Source organism: Stegostoma tigrinum, chromosome 1 (assembly GCF_030684315.1).
Source record: "Stegostoma tigrinum isolate sSteTig4 chromosome 1, sSteTig4.hap1, whole genome shotgun sequence".
Classification (NCBI taxonomy): domain Eukaryota; kingdom Metazoa; phylum Chordata; class Chondrichthyes; order Orectolobiformes; family Stegostomatidae; genus Stegostoma; species Stegostoma tigrinum.
In genome coordinates this window covers 132,498,551-132,519,495 of record NC_081354.1, presented here as the reverse complement: position 1 = coordinate 132,519,495, position 20,945 = coordinate 132,498,551, and the positions used below count along the sequence as shown (strand labels likewise).

The following is a 20,945-nucleotide window of genomic DNA, read 5'->3' as shown; positions in this document are numbered from 1 at the left end:
CTGATTTCTACATTATAGTTGGTGGGAGGCACGGGGGAGAAGGGAGGTGACTGGTTTGATGTAGAATTCCTTGTGTCTGACCTTCTTGTTTGCTCATGTATTTATATGGCTAGTCTAGTTCATTTTCTGTCCAATGGTGACCTGTAGGATGCTGACTGAGGGAGATTCAATGGTGGTAATGCCACTGAATGTTAAGAGTCACTTTTTGCAAGCACTATGTGGTGGTCTCTACTACTGATACTGTAATGTACAGACATGTGCTGCATCGGATATACTGGTGAGGGTAAGGTCAAGTAGATATTTTCCTCTTATGAGTTCCCTCACGTCTTGTTGCGGACCCTCCTAGCAGCTATGTTATTTACGAGTTTGCCAGCTTGGCTAGTCACTGTGCTACTAAGCCACTCCTTACAATGGATACTGAACTCCTGCATCCGGATTACATTCAATTCCCTTGCTGCCCTTGGTACTTCTTCCAAGTGATGTTCATCGTGGAGTACTGATGCATCAGCCAAGGGGGATTGTAAATCGGTGGGATGTCTCCTTGCCCATGTTTGATCTGATGCCATAGGATTTCATAGGATGTAGAGTCAATGATGATTCCCGCCCAACTTCTTGCAAGCCACATACTGCTGTGTGAACAACTCTGCTGCATCAGTCATGCATATGGAACAGGACATAGCCAGGAATGATAATGGTGGTACCTGGGACATTTTTGATGAAGTGTATATCTGAATGTATGACCACTACTGAATCTCCAACTATCAGCATCCTTTGGGTTGCCATTGACCAGAAAATGAAGTAAACGAGCCGTATAAATACATGGCTACACAAGAAGATCAGACTCGAGGAATTCTGCAGCAAATAACTCGTCTCCCTTCACCCTAGATCCTTCCACAATCACTCATGTAGAAGTCAGGAAGTCTGTTCCATGTGCCTGGATGAATACAACTCATTTGGTTGTGAATGTAGGAGGAATGGTCAGGCTATCTGTTCAGAAGCAGGCATTAGTTTTAGATATTTACTTGTCAGACACCCCAACAAAATGTGCCCACTCCAAATTTGTGTTTCCAACATTGAACCTCTTTGTGGCCTCTTTGCATGAATTAGCAGGTGCTTTGTGTAACGCGATTGCCCACTACAAACTGTTAGGGACCTCATTCATTTTCATTTCTACTAGATTTCTTATAGATAGCACATGGCTTTCATCCCAGTAGTTTTTTTCTTTTTGCTGGCACACAGCGCTTCAGCTCCATGCCTTATTTGTACTGAAACAAAGATCGGTGGAGAAGGTTGTCAAAGGATACAACAGGATATAGACCAGTTGCAGATTTGAGTGGAGAAATGGTAAATCAAGTTTAATCCAGGTAAATGTGAGATGCTGCACTTTGGAAGATCAGATGTTAAGGAAAAGTATACAGATCTTGCCAGGACCCTGAACAACATTGATGTACAGAGGGATCTTTGGGTTCAAGTCCATAGCTTCCTGAAAGTGGCCATGCAAGTAGAAAGGGTGGTAAAGAAGCACATGGCATGCTTGGCTTTATTGTTCGGGGAATTGAGTACAAGAGCCAGGATGCCATGTTGCAGCTTGATAAGACTTTGGTTAGGCCACACTTAGGGTATTGCATTCAAACGTTACAGGAAACGTTGCAGAAGAGGTTTACCAGGATGCTGCCTGTATTGGAGGGTATGAGCAATACGGAGAAGCTAGTAAACAACCTGAGGGTTTTTTACTCTGGAGCAGCAGAGGCTGAGGAGAGAATTAATAGCAGTCTATAAAATTATGAGTTGCAGAAGAGATCAGAATCTTTTTCCCAGAGTTGAAATGTTTAATACCATGGAACATATATTTAAGTTAGGGGGGGAAGTTGAAGGAAATGTGATGGGCAAGTTTTTATACAGAAAGTGGTAGGAGTATAGGATGTGTTGCCAGCGGTGGTGGTGGAGGCAGATACAATAGGGGCATTCAAGGGACTTATAGATAAGCACATGAATATGCAAGGAATGGAGGGATACGGACCAAGGACAGGCAGAAGAGATTAGTTTAATTTGGTGCCATGTCCGGCAAACATTGTGGGCTGAAGGGCCTGTTCCTGTTCTGTATGGTTCTATTGTTTCACTAATCTATGGGAAGCTATTCACATTTTAGAGCAAGCGACTAGATACTGGAAAGGAGGACATTGCAGGAGTAACAGGGCTGTATTAGTCTTTGTTTTTTCTGGTACGGAGGTCAAGATGGCCCTGCTTTTGATCCTTTCTTTAGACTTTGTGGTGGTTTGATTCAACTGGTTGGCTTTTTAGGCCTTTTCTGAGGGTATTTAACAATTAACCAAATTGCTGTGGGTTTAAAGTCACGTGAGCCAGGTAGGGGTGGCAGATTTCCTTCTCTGAAGAACATTGGTGAATATGATTCCAAAAAATGACAGTGGTCACATCGCAGCCATTAGCCCAACTTTTAATTCAAGCTTTACTGAATTCTACCATCATAGGATTCTCATAGATGCATCGACGTTTACAACATAGAAGGGGACCATTTAGCCTGTTGTGACTGAACCAATCAACAAAGATCTGATGCACTAATCTCATTTTACAATTCTTGGGCCATAGACCTGGAGACTATGACACCCAAGTAGACATCCAAATCCTGCTTAAATGTTATGAATTTCTGACTCAGCAACCCTATCAGCCAGTGGAATCCAAACCCATCAAAAAATTCTCTTTAATTCCTCTCTTACTACTTTGAATGGTAGAAGTGACATCCTAACTAACTTATCGATGCCACTCATAATTTTGCACACCTCCACCAGGTCTCCTCTTGGAATTTTGGTTTCCCAGAAAGCAACCAAAGCCTGTCCAATCTTTCGTCAGTCTGAGTAAGCTCAGATTTATTCAGCCTAGGCAGGATCCTGGTAAATCTCCCCTGAAAGCTTTTTAATGCAATCACATCCTTTCTATTATTTGGTCACTAAGCGGCAGGAGAGACAGGATGGAGTTGGAAGGTTATTTGTGTGACTGGAAACCTGTGTCCAGAGGCATACCATAGCGATCAGTGCTGTGTTCTTTATTATTTGTGATATATGTAAATGATATGAATTAAACTGTAGGGGGAATGATATGTTATTTGTGGATGACACACAGCTTGGCTGGGTGGTTGACAATGGGGTAAAAGGTGATTGTAAATGATCGTAAAATGTAGGGTATGAGGAGTAGTTTGATCTCAGAGTAGGATAATAGGTCAGCATAACAACGTGGACTGAAGGGCCTGTACTGTGCTATACTGTTCTATGTTCTAAGGTCTTAAGTTACAGGAAGATTATAGGCAGATTGGTCAGATGAGTAGATGGAATTTATTCCTGATGAATGTGACACCATGTATTTTGGAAGAAGTACCAAGCCAAGGGAATATTCAATGAATGAACGATAGGTCAGTAGGGAGTTCAGAGGAACAGAGGGATCTTGGAGTGCTTGTCCGCAGATCCCTGAAAGCACCAGGACAGATCCATAGGGTACTTAAAAAGGCACTGGGAACACTTGCCTTTATTAGTCACGGCATAGATTACAAAAGTGGATTACGAAGAACTGCAGATGGTGGAAATCAGAAACAAAATCAGAAACTGCTGGCAAAGCTCAGCAGATCTGGCGACATCTGTGGAGAATAAGCAGAGTTGATGTTTCGGGTCCAGTAACCCGATTGTAGCTGAGATGGTGGGAGTGGAGAGGAGTACATCATAGGTGGAGATGGGGCCAAGAGAGACATATGGTTGAGTGGTCAAAGGCTTGGGTGAAGGTCAGTCTGGGAGAATGAAAAGTTGCTAATGGGGACCATTAGCTGACAACGAGTTTATAGTAGCAGCTGATGTGGCGTCAAGGCATGGCCTGTGGGGATTAGTGTAAGCACATGGGCGAAGACACTCAGGCCTTAAAGTTATTGAACCTGACATTGAGACCAGAAGGGATGACATGGTGACTCAGTAGTTAGTACTGCTGCCTCACAGCACCAGGGACTCAGTTTCGATTCCAGCCTCAGTTGACTATCTGTGGACATTCACCCTGTGTCTGAGTGGGTTTCTGCTGGGTGATATGGTTTCCTCCTACAGATGTGCAAGTTAGGTAGATTGGCCATAAATTATCCATTGTGTTCAGGGATGTGTAGGTTAGATGTATTAGCCATGGAAATTGCAGCCTTACAGGGATAGGGTGGACGGGGTGAGGGGAGCGGGAATGAGTCTGGCTGGGATGCTCTTCGGAGGTCATTGTGGACTTGTTAAGCTGACTGGCCTGTTTCCACACTGTGTGGATTCTGTTATTCTATGGCGAAGGTCGCAGGGTTCCCAAGCTCAAAATAAAGTGTCGTTCTTCTAGCTTGCAGTGAGCTTTGCTGGAGCACTGCAGCAAAGCCCAAGACAAAGATGTTGGTCAAGGAACATGGTGGTCTGTTGAAATGGCAGGCGACCAGAAGCTGAGTGTCACTTTTGTAAACAGACTTAGATATGCTGCAGAGGAGGTTGAAGTGGGCTGTGTGGGGTTAGAAGACCACAAATGGTGGAAGGGAGATCACCAGATAAAGTGAGGCTGGTGACCGTTGTGGTCACAGTGGGGTCATGATCAGGAGGAGATAGGAGGTGGTATCTGAGGGCTGGCACTCAGCCTCCACAAGGTAAAGGTCAGGAAGTCAGGCATCAACAGCACCACTCTTTTCCTCGGTATAATCAATTTTTAAGTTGGTTCACTTGACCTGAAACATTAACTCTGACTTCTTTCCGCAGATGCTGTCAGACCTGCTGATTTTTTTCCAGCAGTTTCTGATTTTGTACTGTGTAAGCTCTGGCCGCTGCACTATAGACAAGATGTGATTGCATTGGAAGGAGATTCACCAGGATGTTACCTGGAATGGAGCAGTTTAGCTATGAGGAGAGGCTGGATAACCTCAGATCATTTTCCTCAAACCAGAGAAGGCTGCAAGAGGACCTGACTTACATGTATAAGATTGAGGGGCATGAACAGAGTGGATAGGAAGCTGCTATTCCCCTTAGTTGATGGATGAATAACAAGGGGAAATAAGTTTAAGGTGAAAGGCTGCAAGTTTAGAGGAGATTTGAGGACAAGTTTTTTTCCCCCACCCAGAAGGAGGTGGGAATCTGGAATGCCCTGCATAGAAGACGATTTTGAGGCAGGAAACCTCACAACCTTTAAAAAGTATTTGGATGAGTACTTAAAATGTCTTGACATTCAAGGCTATGGCCGAGAAATTGGAAAGTGGGACTAATGTAGAATTAGGGTGTTTTCTTTTTGTGGCGCTGAATTGATGGGCCAAAGGGAGCTCTGCTACCACTGTATTGTTCTATGGAACCCATTCAACTTGTACAGGATGCAATGTCTCACAACCTTAAAGCCTTTTCTCCTGATCCATTCCCCAGACATACCTTCATCTGTTTTATCGTTCTTTTCCTATTTGGCACTGGGAATAATCCACAAATGCAACTTTTAAAGGCCTATTTTTCGGTTTCCTGTTGTTCGCCCTCCTTCTGAATGCCCTGTGGCCGTTTTATGACATCCTTGACCCTGGCACCTGGAAGGCAACATACCATTTGGGAGTCACAGTTCTGACTGTGTAAACACATGTCTACTTCCATCACCAACAAGTGCCATAACACGAATGCTCTTCCACATTTCTTCCTTCCCCTATTGAGCATATGGACCACCCATAGTGCCATGGTCTTGGAACTGGCTGGACTGTACAGAGCAACCAGTACACCAATCACTTGCTAAGGCCAAAAGGTTTGTAAAAGATGCACTCAAGGAACACCCTAGCGACCTGCTTGCTTGTCTTCTGTCTACAGTCATCCATTTCCACTTTGCCTGAAGCAAGTGAAAAAGATACGAAACTTCTTAACTTGCAGTTCCTCGATATATCTGGAATTATTATTACTGGAATCTCTCCGTCTTGCAACTAACAGTTAGCAAGAGTTTGAAACCTTCTATTATTTGCAAGTTAGCTAAGGATGACTATCAAGTGCTTCACATGAACACTTTCTTTGACCTCAGAACATAGAGCTTTTTCAAAATCCAATATCAAATTAAGGTATGGTTGGGGAATGGCAACACTTCTAACTTGATTGGCTGCAAGGTATTTTGAGGCGTCTAGTGATCATGACATTGAGTGGACATTGCTGTTACATGCTATCAACTATTGCAAACTATAAAGTTGTTTTTTGACATTCTTCCCTGCAGGTTAAATCATTGCCATCCTGTCAGAGAAAGCAATTAATGTATGTCAAAGCCCAAAAGTCTACTTTTAGATCAATACTGCATTAATGAATTTTGGTTATTTTCTTCCATTGTAACATTTTTGATGTCTTTCGTATAGTCCAATAAACAGTGTTTTCTGTTTCTAAAGTAATAAATAATTTTTGCACGTGAATGGTATTAATTGCCGTTTAAAATCACTGGTGACAGTTACATAATTTTTGAAGAGATACTTATTTTCTGACTTGCAATGTTCATCTGTCCGAAATGTCTCTTGAATTTTTTAATTAAGTGTTCACTTGATTGCCTTTAATGATTAATGAATAGAAAATCTCTGAAGAAAAGCTAAAAGGAGGAAGGAGAGTATTCGGAACATGGAATTAGCACTGCCCTTTCAACACTGGAACTTGTGTTTGAATATAGTTTAGATTGACAACTGACAGGAAGAATGTCTCCACCCTTTCAGAGTATCTAAAAAAATTGAGTCGCTTTTGATCTCTTAATGCATGCTGTTCATAACACAAAATTCAGTTGTAACCAACAGGCTATATGCACTGAAATATTCTTATGTTGATACCAGAGGGAAACAGCCTTCTGAGACCTGTTATTTCACAAGGATAGACCCAGATTGTTGCTTGTGTTTATCTTGACTTGAATGTCATCAATACCAATATTAGAAGTTAAAGTGTCTAGCTATTATCGTTGTCCAAAAGTGTCGTTGTCAATAACTATGTCCATGTTGCACATCCTTCAACAACAAAAACAAAGTTGCTGGAAAAGCTCAGCCGGTCTGGCAGCATCTGTGGAGGAGAAAATAGTGTTAATATTTTGGGCCTGGTGACCCATCCCCAGAACTGGACCCAAAATGTTAACTCTGTTTTCTCCTCCACAGATGCTGCCAGACCTGCTGAACTTTTCCAGCAACTTTGTTTTTGTTTCTGATTTACAGCTTCCACAGTTCTTTTGGTTTTTACTGCGCATCCTTCAGTAGTTTTATATAGGTTAGAGGTTATACAAGAAAACTTAAGAAATGGTTATAGTAATTTTATTAGTTTCTGAAGATGTAATAAATATCAACTTGAGCTACAAATCTTCTCAGAACTCGCCATGTAATAAATAATTTTAGATGAGTTGTGGCATTCCATTTCGGCTGTGGTGAGTTTGTTGCACATCAACTGGATCACCTGATATCTCATTCAGTTAATTGATAGGAAAATTAGGCAAGGTGTAAAGCAGCCAGCATAAAAACTCTTTGTTTTATGCCAGCCCTAAAGTTGAGAATTCTATGCTCAATGCCTGAATCAGAATCCAATTTGGTACATGATAGCTTACAGGCTATAATTTATTTAAGTCTTCTTTTAATTTCATGTGATTCATATTTTAATAGGAAGGGCCAGGGGATTGGTCCACACTAGATGCAGAGGTTTTGATGAAGGAAGATGAAATATGTGGAACTAAAAGTCCAACCCCGCACAAAATCCTATTAGATACACGTTTTGAATTGCCTTTTGGTAAGTACTTTTCAATCACATTTGGAGATAGGGGGAACAAATTGTTTAAAGTACAGTTGAAAATTGAATGAGTTTAAATATGCTGAAATCTGAAATTATAAACTGATATTGATGTAAGTATCTTTTAATCTGCCATCTGTACCATTTTTCCAGTGATCAAAATTGATTATAGTGTAGATCATACAGTTGCCCCATTTTGAGTATCTTATTTATTTGAACTCTTCCTTCTCTTATCTCCATTCCACCATTTTTGTATTATTCTTTCCAGCTATGTAAATTCTAATCTATGAACCATGAGTTGAAATGCTGATTTAACTTTTAAGGCTTTTTATATCTCATATTTTCAGATTGTTGAGTTCTGTAAAAAGACTCGATTGGCTTGCGGAAACAACCTCCCTGCCTCCACGTGATCTATTCCCTTCAAAATCTTACATGTTTATATAAGATCTCCCTTCATTCTTCTGAGTTCAGAAGAATAAGGATGAATCTGATGGAAACTTACAAAATTTTAACAGGAATAGAGAGGGAAAACACAGGATGGATGACTGGGCAGTTCAGACCATGCTGACAGTCTAAGGATATGGGGTAGGCCATACAGTGTTGAGATGAATAGAAGTGTTTTCACCAGGAAAGTATGAGCCTGTGGTGTTCTCTGCTACAGAAAGGGAAATTGTTAGCCTATGAGTATTATTGCTGAACTATTAATCAAATGACCTAAGTAATGTTTTGGGGAAGCCAGGTTCGAATTCCATCATGGCACATGGTGGAATTCAATTATAAAAGCAAAAAATCCTGTGTTAAGTGTCTAATGACCATGAAGCCATTGTTGATTATTGGAAAAAACCATCTGGTTCACGATTGTTCTTTAGAGATGGAAACTGCCAAATTTTCCTGCTCTGGCTCGTGTGAATCCAGAGGAGAAGTCTAAAATTGATAGTATAGTGAACAGTGAAGAAGGTTAGTACTTAAGAATATAACAACAACATAAGAAATAGTGGGAGGAGAAGGCCATCTAGCCCGTTGCTCCACTATTCCATTAGATCATGGCTGATCTTTTTGTGGAGTCAGTTCCACATAGCCAACCGCTCACCATAACCCTTAATTCCCTTACTGGTCAAAAAATCTATCTATCTTTGCTTTAAAACATTCAACAGTTTAGCCTCACCTGCTTAACTAGGTAAGGAATTCCAGCTTAACAACCCTTTGGATGAAGAAGTTCCTCCATAACTCAGTCCTAAATCTACTCATCCCATATTTTGAGGCGATGCCTCCCTACAGTTCTGGTTTCACCCACTAGTGGAAACAATCTGCTTGCTTCTATTTTATCTATTCCTTTCATAATTTTATCTGCTTGTATAAGATCCCTCCTCATTCTTCTAAATTCCAATGAGTATAGTACCAATCTACTCAATCTCTGTTCATAAGCCAACCCTGTCAATTCTGAAATCAATCTAGTGAACCTCCTCTACACCCCTTCCAGTACCAGTATGTGCTTTCTCAAGTAAGGAAACCAAAACTGCACATATTACTCCAAGTTTGGCCTCACCAGCACCTCGGACATTGGCAGCATAACCTCCTATTTTTAAACCCATCCCTCCAGCAATGAAGGACAATATTCCATTTACCTTCTTAATTTACCTGCTGCAACTGCAAACCAATTTTTTGTGATTCATACACAAGGACACCTAAGTTCCATTGCACAACCACATGCTGTAATTTTTGACCATTTGAATAATAGTGCATTTTGCCATTATTCTTACCAAAATGAATGACATCACATTTACCAGTATGATACTCGATCTGCCAGACCCTTTCCCACTCATTTAACCTGTCTATATTCTTCTGCAAACTTTCAGTATCCTCTGCACACTTTGCTGTACCACTCATCCTGGTGTCATCTGCAAACTGTGGTGCACTATACTGGGCCTTAATGATCGATGTAAACTGTGAACATAAGAACTAGGAACAGGAGTAGGCCATCAGGTCCCTTGAGCCTGCCCTGCCATTTAATAAGATCATGGCTGATCTTTTTGAAACTCAGCTCCATTTACCCACCCACTCACCATAACCCTTAATTCCTTTACTGTTCAATAAATTATCTAACCTTGCCTTAAAAACATTCACTGAGGTAGCTTCAGCCACTTCACTGGGCAGGGAATTCCACAGATTCACAACCCTTTGGGTGAAGAAGTTCCTCCTGACCTCAGTCCTACATCTGCTTCCCTTTATTTTGAGGCAATGCCCTCCAGTCCTAGCTTCATTTGCTAGTGGAAACAATCTCCCTGCCTCCACCTTATCTATTCCCTTCATAATCTTACATGTTTATATAAGATCTCCCTTCATTCTTCTGAATTCCAACGAGTATAATCCCAGATAACAAAGTGTGGAGCTAGATGAACACAGCAGGCCAAACAGCATCTCAGGAGCACAAAAGCTGACGTTTCGGGCCTAGACCCTTCTAGAAGGGTCTAGGCCCGAAACGTCAGCTTTTGTCCTCCTGAGATGCTGCTTGGCCTGCTGTGTTCATCCAGCTCCACACTTTGTTATCTGGGATTCTCCAGCATCTGCAGTTCCCATTATCACGAGTATAATCCCAGCCTGCTCAGCCTCTCCTCATAATCCAACCCTCTCAACTCTGGAATCAACCGAGTGAATCTCCTCTACACCCCATCCAGTGTTAGTATATCCCTTCCCAAGTAAGGAGACCAAAACTGCCCACAGTACTCCAGGTGTGGCCTCACCAGGACCCTGTACAGCTGCAGCATAGACTCCCTGTTTCGAAGCTCCGTCCCTCGAGCAATGACAGACAAAATTCCATTTGCCTTTTTAATCACCTGCCACATCTGCAATCCTACTTTTAGCGATTCATGCACAAGGACACCCAAGTCGCTCTGCACAGCAGTGTGCTGCAGTTTTTTACCATTTAAAACATAATGCATTTTGCTGTTATTTCTACCAAAATGGATGACCTCACCCTTATCAACATTGTACTCCATCTGTCAGACCTTTGCCCACTCACTTATACTATCTATATCCCTCTGCAGACTTTCAGTGTCTTCTGCACATGTTGCTCTACCACTCATCTTAGTCTCATTTGTAAATTTTGGCATACCACACTTAGTCCCCAACTCCAAATCATCTATGTAAATTGTAAACAATTGAGGTCCCAATGTTGATCCCTGAGGCAAACCACTAGCCACTGACCGCCAACCAGAAAAACACCCATTTACCCCTACTCTTTGGTTTCGACTGGTCAACCAATCTTCTATCCATGCCAATACATTACCTGTAATACCATGCAACTTTATCTTACGTAGTAGCCTTTGATGTGGCACCTTGTCAAATGCCTTCTGGAAGTCCAGATACACCACATCCACATCCCCATTGTCTACCATGCAAGTCATTTCCTCAAAGAATTCCACCAAATTAGTTAAACGTGACTTAGGCTTCATGAACAACACTGATTCCTAAGGCACACCACTAGACACTGATCGACAACCAAAAAAGTACCCATTTATCCCCACTCTTTGCTTTCTGTTAGTTGACCAAGCTTCTAACCATTCTAATGCATTACCCGTAACGCTGGCACCTTTATCTTATGCAGCACCCTTTTGTGCACCACTTTGTCAAATGCCTTTGGAAATCCAGATACACCACATCCACCGGTCCCCTGCTGTCCACTGCACTCATAATGTTCGCAAAGAATTCCAGTAAATTACATAAACATGACCTGTCCTTCATGAACCCATACTGCATTCGCCTGATGGGACAATTTCTGTTCAGATGTCTCACTTTTTTTCCTTGATTATAGATTCAAGCATTTTCACCACGACAGAAGTTAAGCTAACAGCCTGTGGTTACCCGCCTTTTGTCTGCTTCCTTTATCAAACAGTAGTTGCACATTTGCTGTTTTTAATTTGCTGGAACCACCCCAAAGTCCAGCAAATTTTGGTAGCGCACTTGCTATTTCCCCTGTCATCCTTTTTAGCACCCTGGGATGCGTTCCATCAGGGGCCAGGAAACTTGTCTACCTTTAGCCCCATTAGCTTACCAACACTATCTTCTTAGTGATAATGACCATTTCTAGGTTCTTCCCTGTCATAGCCTCCTTGCATCAATTATGTTGATGACAAGCATCAAACATGTTATGTAAGAGTACAATGCAATCTTGATCCTGAACTAGTGGACCAAGGAATGGCAGATGGAGTTTGATTTTGATTCATGCAAGGTGTTGCATTTTGGTAAGACAAGCCAGGACAGGACTTAAACAGTTAATGGTAGGACCCTGGGGAGTGTTGTCAAACCGACAGATCTTGGGGTGCATGTCCACAGTTCCTTGAATGTGGCATCACAGGGAAGCAGGGTAGTGAAGAAGCCATTTGGCATGCTTCCCTTCATTAGTCAGAGCATTGAATGCAGGAGTTGGGATGTCATGTTCCAGCTGTACAAGACATTGGTAAGGCCACATTTGAAGTACTGTGTACAACTCTGGTCCCCCTGCTATAGAAAGGATGTTATTAAACTGGAAAGTGTTCAAAAAAAATTTACAAGGATGTTACTGAGACTGGAGGGTTTGAGTTTTAAGAAAGGCTAGATAGGCTGGAGAAACACAGCAGGCCAGGCAGCATCAGCGGAGCAGGAAAGTTGACGTTTTGGGTCGGGATCCTTCTTCAGAAGTTTGGCTGGGACTCATTTTCACTGGAGCGTAGGAGGCTGAATTTATAAAATCATGAGGAGCATAGATAAGTGAACAGCCAAGGTCTTCTCCCCAGGCGAGAGAGTCCAAAACTAGAGAATATCGGTGAGAGGAGACAGACTTAAAAGGGATCTGAGGGGCAAGTTTTTTCACACAGAGGGTGATGTATACATGGAACATGCTGCCAGATAAGTGATAATGGAATGTACAATTACAGCATTTAAAAGACTTAAGGACAGGTACTTGGATAGGGAAGGTATCGAGGGATATGAGCCAAATGCAGAAAAAATGGGACTAGTTCAGTTTAGGAAATTGGGTATGCATGAACAAGTTGATCCAAAGTGTCTGTTTTCATGCTGTACTACTTTGTGACCCACAGCAATGTGGTTGACAATTAACTGCCCTCTGGGATGGGCAATAAATGCCTTGCCTAACCACTGATGCCCTCATCCCATGATTGAATAAAATTAACTGCAGTTGCAATCAAAGCTTTGAATATTTTCAAAGAGGAGTTAGAAATAGTGCTTAGAACTAAATCATCCAGTGGTATGGGGAGAAAGTAAGAATACTGCACTGAGTTGGATGGTCAGCTGTGATCATATTGATTGTCAGAACAGGCTCAAAGGGCCAGATGGCTTATTTCAGCTCCTATTTTCTCTGTTTCAGTATTTAGTCTATACAGTTGAACACAAAGGTCAAGTTTCTGCAAAGCAGAATACTCCAGATCTAGAAAGTGTAATTTAAAGCAAAATACTGGAAAAGCTCATATTCCTCTCTGTGGATGCTACATGTTCTCAGCATTAGCTTGCTCAAAGTATCCTTATTACAGTGTCTTTTGTCAATTGCTAAGTAGATCATATTACTGTATGGTGATGATGTAAGTCTTTTGATACAAATCTAATCATGAATAAAAGACAGATTATTGCCTGATTTTATTTATCACATGAATGGATGTAAAGCTTGTAAAAATACAAAATCGGCAAGTTACCATTGCTGTTTTGTTTTTATGATTGTATTAAGTGTTTTGCATTTATCACTGTGGAAAATGCAATACTTTTCATGTTGAAAGTTCATTTCCATTAGGAAAGAATTAATTACTAATGGTATTTTGACAGTTAATATTCTAGTTGGAATTTAATGTCCTGTGTGGTAGGTTTGGTGGTGGGGAGGCACTTAAAGAAAAGGAAGTTAACGATTCTGCTACTGACTTGCTTCCGCCATGATTGACTTCTTGGTGGGATCGCCTGCCCTCCTGTCATGTTGAGGCCCATGAGTAGGTATTTATTGTTATTTCATGCCTACTGAAGGTCTTTAGCTGGAGTCTAAGGGTTTTATTGCATGGAAAAAAGACTTGGGGCCATTGTGTTCATGACTGTCATGAAGTACTTATCAACTCTAATCCCATTTTCCAACACATAGCTTGTAGCCTTGCATGTTGTGCCACTTCAAGTGATGACCGAAATACTTTTTAAGTGTTATATTGGTTCTTGCCTCCAGCCTTTCAGGCAGTGAATTTCAGACACCTACTCCCCTCTGGTGAAAGAAGTCTTCCTCAGATCTCCTCTATATCTCCCGGCTTCTACCTTTACATCTATGCCCTTGGTTATTGATCCCTCTGCTAAGGGAAAAGAATTCTTCCTATCTACCATGTCTATGTACCTAATCGGTTTGGTACATCTCAATCAGTTGCCTTTCAGCTTTCTCTAAGCTAAGGAAAGCAAGCCCAGCCTACCTTTTCTCTCTTCATAGCTTAAAACACTTCAGTCCAGGCAACATGATGATTTCCCTGCTGGACCATAATGGAAACTCATCCTTTTGATAGTGTGATGAACGGAGTCGTACACAATACTCCAGCTGTGCCTAAATAACGTCTTGTATAGCTTTGTCACAACCTCCTTGCTCTTGTATTCGGTGTCCCAGTTAATGTAGGCATACAGGGTATTGCCTTTTTAATCACCTTATTCACCTGTGCTGTTTCTTTTAAGGATCTTTCGACACACAAACCAAGGTCCCTGTGATCCTTTGTACTTTCTAGGATCCTACCATTCCATGTATACTCGATTGCTGTGTTAGTGCTCCCAAAATGTAGCAACTCAAACTTTTCAGGATTAAATTCCATTTGCCATTGTTCTGCCTATCTGACTAGACCATCTGGATTATCATGTAGTTTATGTCTCCTCACTATTTACCACACCTCTTGTTTCTGTCATCTGTGGAATTAGTGATCATACCTCCTGAATACTGATCTGCGGATCATTAGTGTTGGCTACAAACGGAGGGAGATCCAGCACTGAACCCAGTGAGACTCTAATGGACACAGGCATCTAGTCACAAAAACATTTTCAACCATCACTCTCTGCTTCCTGACTAAGCCAACTTTAAACTTAATTTGTCACATAGCCCATATATTAGCTTCTCAACGGCCTGCTGTGCAAGACCCTGTTAAAAGCCTCACGGAATCCATGTAGATGACAACTGCACTGGCCTCATCCATGTGCCAAGTGACATCTTCGAAAAACTTGATTAAACCTGTCAGATAGAATGAACCTCTGACAAAGACATGCTGACTATTCTTGATTAATCCTTGCCTCTCCAAACAGAGGTGAATTCTGTCTGTCAGAATTTTTTCTGGTAGTTTCATGACCACTGATATTAGACTCTCTGGCCTATAGTTACCTGGTTCATCACTACCATGAATAATCCCTATTACATAAACTATCCTCCAGTTCTCTGAGGGGAGGTGATGGCCCAGTGGTGTTATTGCCAGATTATTAATCGAGACACCCAGGTAATGTACTGGGGATGTCAGTTTGAATCCTGCCATGGCAGATGGTGAAATATGAATTCAATTAATACTTGGAATTTGGAGTCTAGTGGTGAATGAAACCATTGTCAGTAGTTAGGAAAATCTCATCTGGTTCACCCATGTCCTTTTAGGGAAGGAAACTCATCCTAACGTGCTCTCGTCTACATGTGATGCCACAGCAATATGGATAGCTAGAAACACCTAGGGATGGGTAATAGATGCTGGCCTAGCCTGTGATGTTCACGTCTCATGAATGAATACATGAATCAGGAAGCAGAGATTTAGATTAAGTTTCCAGTGAATGGAAAGGCAGTTTAGAGTGTATTAAAATACTCAAAAGACTGATATAGATATGTCATTGACAGTAGACAGTCTTTTTAATGGAGTTGAGTAAGGGTGCGAGAGATTTGGCTTTGGCCTACCAAAATTTATTGCTAAAATTGCACCTCATCTTAGATGAAAAATAGTAGGGAAGCAATGTAAAAATAGAATCTGTAGAGGGAAGGCAATTTAGAACCAAAGAACAAAGAAAATTACAGCACAGGAACAGGCCCTTCGGCCCTCCAAGGTAACAAAGTGTGGAGCTGGATGAACACAGCAGGCCAAGCAGCATCTTAGGAGCACAAAAGCTGACATTTCGGGCCAAGACCCTTCATCTGAAAAGGGGGAAGGGGAGAGGGTTCTGAAATAAATAGTGAGAGAGGGGGAGGCGGATAGAAGATGGATAGAGGAGAAGATAGGTAGAGACGAGACAGATAAGTTAAAGAGGTGTGGATGGAGCCAGTAGAGGTGAGTGTAAGTGGGGAGGTCGGGAGGGGATAGGTCAGCCCTGGGAGGATGGACAGATCAAGGGGGCGGGATGAGGTTAGTAGGTAGGAAATGGGGTTGCGGCTTGAAGTGGGAGGAGGGGATAGGTGAAAGGAAGAACAGGTTCGGGAGGCGAGGATGAGCTCGGCTGGTTTTGGGATGCAATAGGGGAAGGGGAGAGTTTGAAGCTTGTGTAATCCACATTGTTACCATTGGGCTGCAGGGTTCCCAAGCGGAATATGAGTTGCTGTTCCTGCAACCTTCGGGTGGCATCGTTGTGGCACTGCAGGAGGCCCAGGATGGACATGTCGTCTGAGGAATGGGAGGGGGAGTTGAAATGGTTTGCAACTGGGAGGTGCAGTTGTTTATTGCGAACCGAACGTAGGTGTTCTCAAAGCGGTCCCCAAGCCTCCGCTTGGTTTCCCCAATGTGGTGTGGGCCACAATGAGTACAGCGGATGCCGTATACCATGTGCAGGTGCGCAGGTGAACCTCTGCTTGATGTGAAAGTCTCCTTGGGGCCTGGTATGGGCTGAGGGAGGAGGTGTGGGGGCAAGTGTAGCTTTTCCTGCTGTTGCAGGGGAAAGTGCCAGGTGTGGTGGGGTTTGACGGGGAGTGTGGAGCTGACAAGGGAGTCATGGAGAGAGTGGTCCCTGGTGGGGATGAAAAATGTCTTTGGTGATGGGGTCGGATTGTAGATGTCAGAAGTGTCGGAGGATGATGTATTGCATCCGGAGGTTGGTGGGGTGGTATGTGAGGACGAGGGGTTTCTCTTTTGGCGGTTATTGTGGGGACGGGGTGTGAGGGATGAGTTGCGGGAAATGCGGGAGACATGGTCGAGGGCATTCTTGACCACTGCAGGGGGGAGGTTGCGGCCCTTGAAAAACGAGGACATCTGAAATGTACGGGAGTGGAATGCCTCATCCTGGGAGCACATGCAGCGGAGGTGAAGGAGGTGGAATTTTTGCAGGAAGGTGGGTGGGAGGAGGCGTATTCCAGGTAGCTGTGGGAGTCGGTGGGCTTGAAATGGATATCAGTTTCTAGGTGGTTGCCTGAGATGGAGACAGAGAGGCTCAGGAAGGTGAGGGATGTGTTGGAGATGGTCCAGGTGAACTTGAGGTTGTGGTGGAAGGTGTTGGTGAAATGGATGAACTGTTTGAGCTCCTTGTGGGAACACGAGACGGCGCCAAAACAGTCATCAATGTAACGGAGAAAGAGGTGGGGTTTAGGGCCAGTGTAGGTACGGAAGAGGGATTGTTCCGCGTAACCTACAAAGTGACAGGCATAGCTTGGGCCCATGCGGGTACCCATGGCCACCCCCTTTGTCTATAGGAAGTGGGAGGAAGCAAAAGAGAAGCTGTTGAGGGTGAGGACAAGTTCAGCTAGGCGGATGAGGGTGCTAGTGGAGGGGAACTGGTCGGGCCTGCGGGACAGGAAGAAGCGGAGGGCCTTTATGCCATCTGCATGAGGAATGCAGGTGTCTAGATGTCCATGGTGAAAATGAGGTGTGGGGGACCGGAGAATTGGAAGTTCTGGAGGAGATGGAGGGCGTGGGTGGTGTCACGGACGTAGGTAGGGGGTTCCTGGACTAAGGGGAGTAAATGGAGTCCAGATCGGCCCTCCAACCTGCACCAATCCAGATCCTCGATCTAAACCTAATAAAATGTGAGGCTGGATGAACACAGCAGGCCAAGCAGCATCTCAGGAGCACAAAAGCTGACGTTTCGGGCCTAGACCCTTCATCAGAGAGGGGGATGGGGAGAGGGAACTGGAATAAATAGGGAGAGAGGGGGAGGCGGACCGAAGATGGAGAGTAAAGAAGATAGATGGAGAGAGTATAGGTGGGGAGGTAGGGAGGGGATAGGTCAGTCCAGGGAAGACGGACAGGTCAAGGAGGTGGGATGAGGTTAGTAGGTAGCTGGGGGTGCGGCTTGGGGTGGGAGGAAGGGATGGGTGAGAGGAAGAACCGGTCAGGGAGGTAGAGACAGGTTGGACTGGTTTTGGGATGCAGTGGGTGGGACGGAAGAGCTGGGCTGGTTGTGTGGTGCAGTAGGGGGAGGGGACGAACTGGGCTGGTTTAGGGATGCAGTAGGGGAAGGGGAGATTTTGAAACTGGTGAAGTCCACATTGATACCATTGGGCTGCAGGGTTACCAGGCGGAATATGAGTTGCTGTTCCTGCAACCTTCGGGTGGCATCATTGTGGCAGTGCAGGAGGCCCATGATGGACATGTCATCTAGAGAATGGGAGGGGGAGTGGAAATGGTTTGCGACTGGGAGGTGCAGTTGTTTGTTGCGAACTGAGCGGAGGTGTTCTGCAAAGCGGTCTCCAAGCCTCCGCTTGGTTTCCCCAATGTAGAGGAAGCCGCACCGGGTACAATGGATGCAGTATACCACATTGGCAGATGTGCAGGTGAACCTCTGCTTAATGTGGAATGTCATCTTGGGGCCTGGGATAGGGGTGAGGGAGGTGGTGTGGGGGCAAGTGTAGCATTTCCTGCGGTTGCAGGGGAAGGTGCCGGGTGTGGTGGGGTTGGAGGGCAGTGTGGAGCGAACAAGGGAGTCACGGAGAGAGTGGTCTCTCTTGAAAGCAGACAGGGGTGGGGATGGAAAAATGTCTTGGGTGGTGGGGTCGGATTGTAAATGGCGGAAGTGTCGGAGGATGATGCGTTGTATCCGGAGGTTGGTGGGGTGGTGTGTGAGAACAAGGGGGATCCTCTTAGGGCGGTTGTGGCGGGGGCGGGGTGTGAGGGATGTGTTGTGGGAAATACGGGAGACGCGGTCAAGGGCATTCTCGATCACTGTGGGGGGAAAGTTGCGGTCCTTAAAGAACTTGGACATCTGGGATGTGTGGGAGTGGAATGTCTTATTGTGGGAGCAGATGCGGCGGAGGCGGAGGAATTGGGAATAGGGGATGGAATTTTTGCAGGAGGGTGGGTGGGTGGTTCACCTGGGCCATCTCCAGCACATCCCTCACCTTCCTGGACCTCTCAGTCTCCATCTCAGGCAACCAGCTTGTAACTGATGTCCATTTCAAGCCCACCGACTCCCACAGAATAGGGGATGGAATTTTTGCAGGAGGGTGGGTGGGAGGAGGTGTATTCTAGGTAGCTGTGGGAGTCGGTGGGCTTGAAATGGACATCAGTTACAAGCTGGTGAATGAAAGCATGCTGTATGCCTTCTCTCCCACTCTATCGACCTGCATTGCCAGCTTCAGGATACAATGGACCTGAACACCCAGATCTCTCCGTGCATCAATTTCTCCTAGGGCTTTTCCATTTAGCGTATAGCTCACTCTTGAAATGGAACTTCCAAAACGTGTCACGTCACATTTGCCTGGATTGAACTCCATTTGCCAATTCTCTACCCAACTCTCCAATCTATCTGTATTCTGCTGCATTCTCTGGCAGTCCCCTTCACTATCTGCTACTCTTCCAATCTTAGTGTCATCTGCAAACTTGCTCATCGGATCATCCATACCTTCCTCCAAATCATTTGTGCATATCACAAACAACAGTGGTCCCAATACGGATCCCTGTGGAACACCACTGGTCACAGTTCTCCATTTTGAGAAACTCCCTTCCACTACAACTCTCTGTATCCTGTTGCCCAGCCAATTCTGGATCCATCTAGCTCGTATACCATGGACCCCAACCGACTTCACTTTCTCCATCAGCCTACCATGGGGAACCTTATCAAATGCCTTACTGAAGTCCATGCACATGACATCTACAGCTCTTTCCTGATCTATCAACTTTGTCACTTTCTCAAAGAATTCTATCAAGTTGGTAAGACATGACCTTCCCTGCGCAAAACCATGCTGTCTATCACTAATGAGCCCATTTTCTTCCAAATGTAAATAGATCCCACCCCTCAGTGTCTTCTCCAGTAGCTTCCCAATCACTGACGTCAGGCTCACCGGTCTATAATTTCCTTCATTATTCTTGCTACTGTTCTTAAACAAGGGGACAACGTTAGCAATTCTCCTGTCCTCCAGGCCCTCAGCCATGCTCAAAGATGCTGCAAAGATATCTGTTAAGGCCCCAGCTATTTCTTCTCTCGCGTTCCTCAGAAACCCGGGATAGATCCCATCTGGACCTGGGGACTTGCCCACCCTAATGCCTTTTAGAATACCCAACACCTCCCCCCTCATGCTGACTTGACCAAGAGTAATCAAACACCTATCCCTACCTTCAACATCTGTCACGTCCCTCTCCTTGGTGAATACCAATGCAAAGTACCCATTAACAATCTCACTCATTTTCTCTGACTCCTCGCATAACTTACCTCTTTTGTCCTAGAGTGGGCCAACCCTTTCTCTCATTACCCTCTTGTTCCTTATGTACGAATAAAAGGCTTTGGGATTATCCTTAACACTGTTTGCTAAAAATATTCATGACCCCTTTTATCCCTCTTAATTACTCGTTTCAGATTGGCCCTACTTTCTCAATATTCTTCCAAAGCTTTGTCTGTTTTCAGTCACCTAGATGCTATGTATGCATCCTTTTCCCTCTTTGCTAGTCTCACAATTTCACCTGTCATCCACGGTTCTCTAATCTTGCTCTTTCTATCCCTCATTTTTACAGGGACATGTCTGTCCTGCACTTTAAATCAACCTCTTGTTAAAAGCCTCCCACGTATCAAACATGGATTTAACCTCAAACAGTTGCTCCCAATCCACATTCCCCAGCTTCTGCCGAATTTTGCTGTAGTTGGCCTTCCTCCAATTTAGCACTCTTCCTTTAGGACCACTGTCATCTTTTCCCATGAGTATTGTAAAACTTATGGAATTATGATCACTATTCCCAAAGTAATCTCCTATTGAAACTTCAGCCACCTGGCCGGGCTCATTCCCCAACACCAGGTCCAGTATGGCCCCTT

The 20,945-nt window shown here is 44.0% G+C and overlaps 1 protein-coding gene across 13 annotated transcripts in view; it reads left to right on the top strand.

The window, feature by feature from the left end:
* LOC125453124 (protein unc-13 homolog B) overlaps positions 1–20,945 on the top strand; it is a 495,854-nt gene that overhangs the window by 206,451 nt on the left and 268,458 nt on the right. For all 13 annotated transcript variants that reach the window (XM_059648673.1, XM_059648694.1, XM_059648669.1 and 10 more), the window contains exon 5: positions 7,634–7,757. In XM_059648673.1, the coding sequence (XP_059504656.1) occupies positions 7,634–7,757 (124 nt within the window). The remainder of the gene's footprint in view (positions 1–7,633; positions 7,758–20,945) is intronic.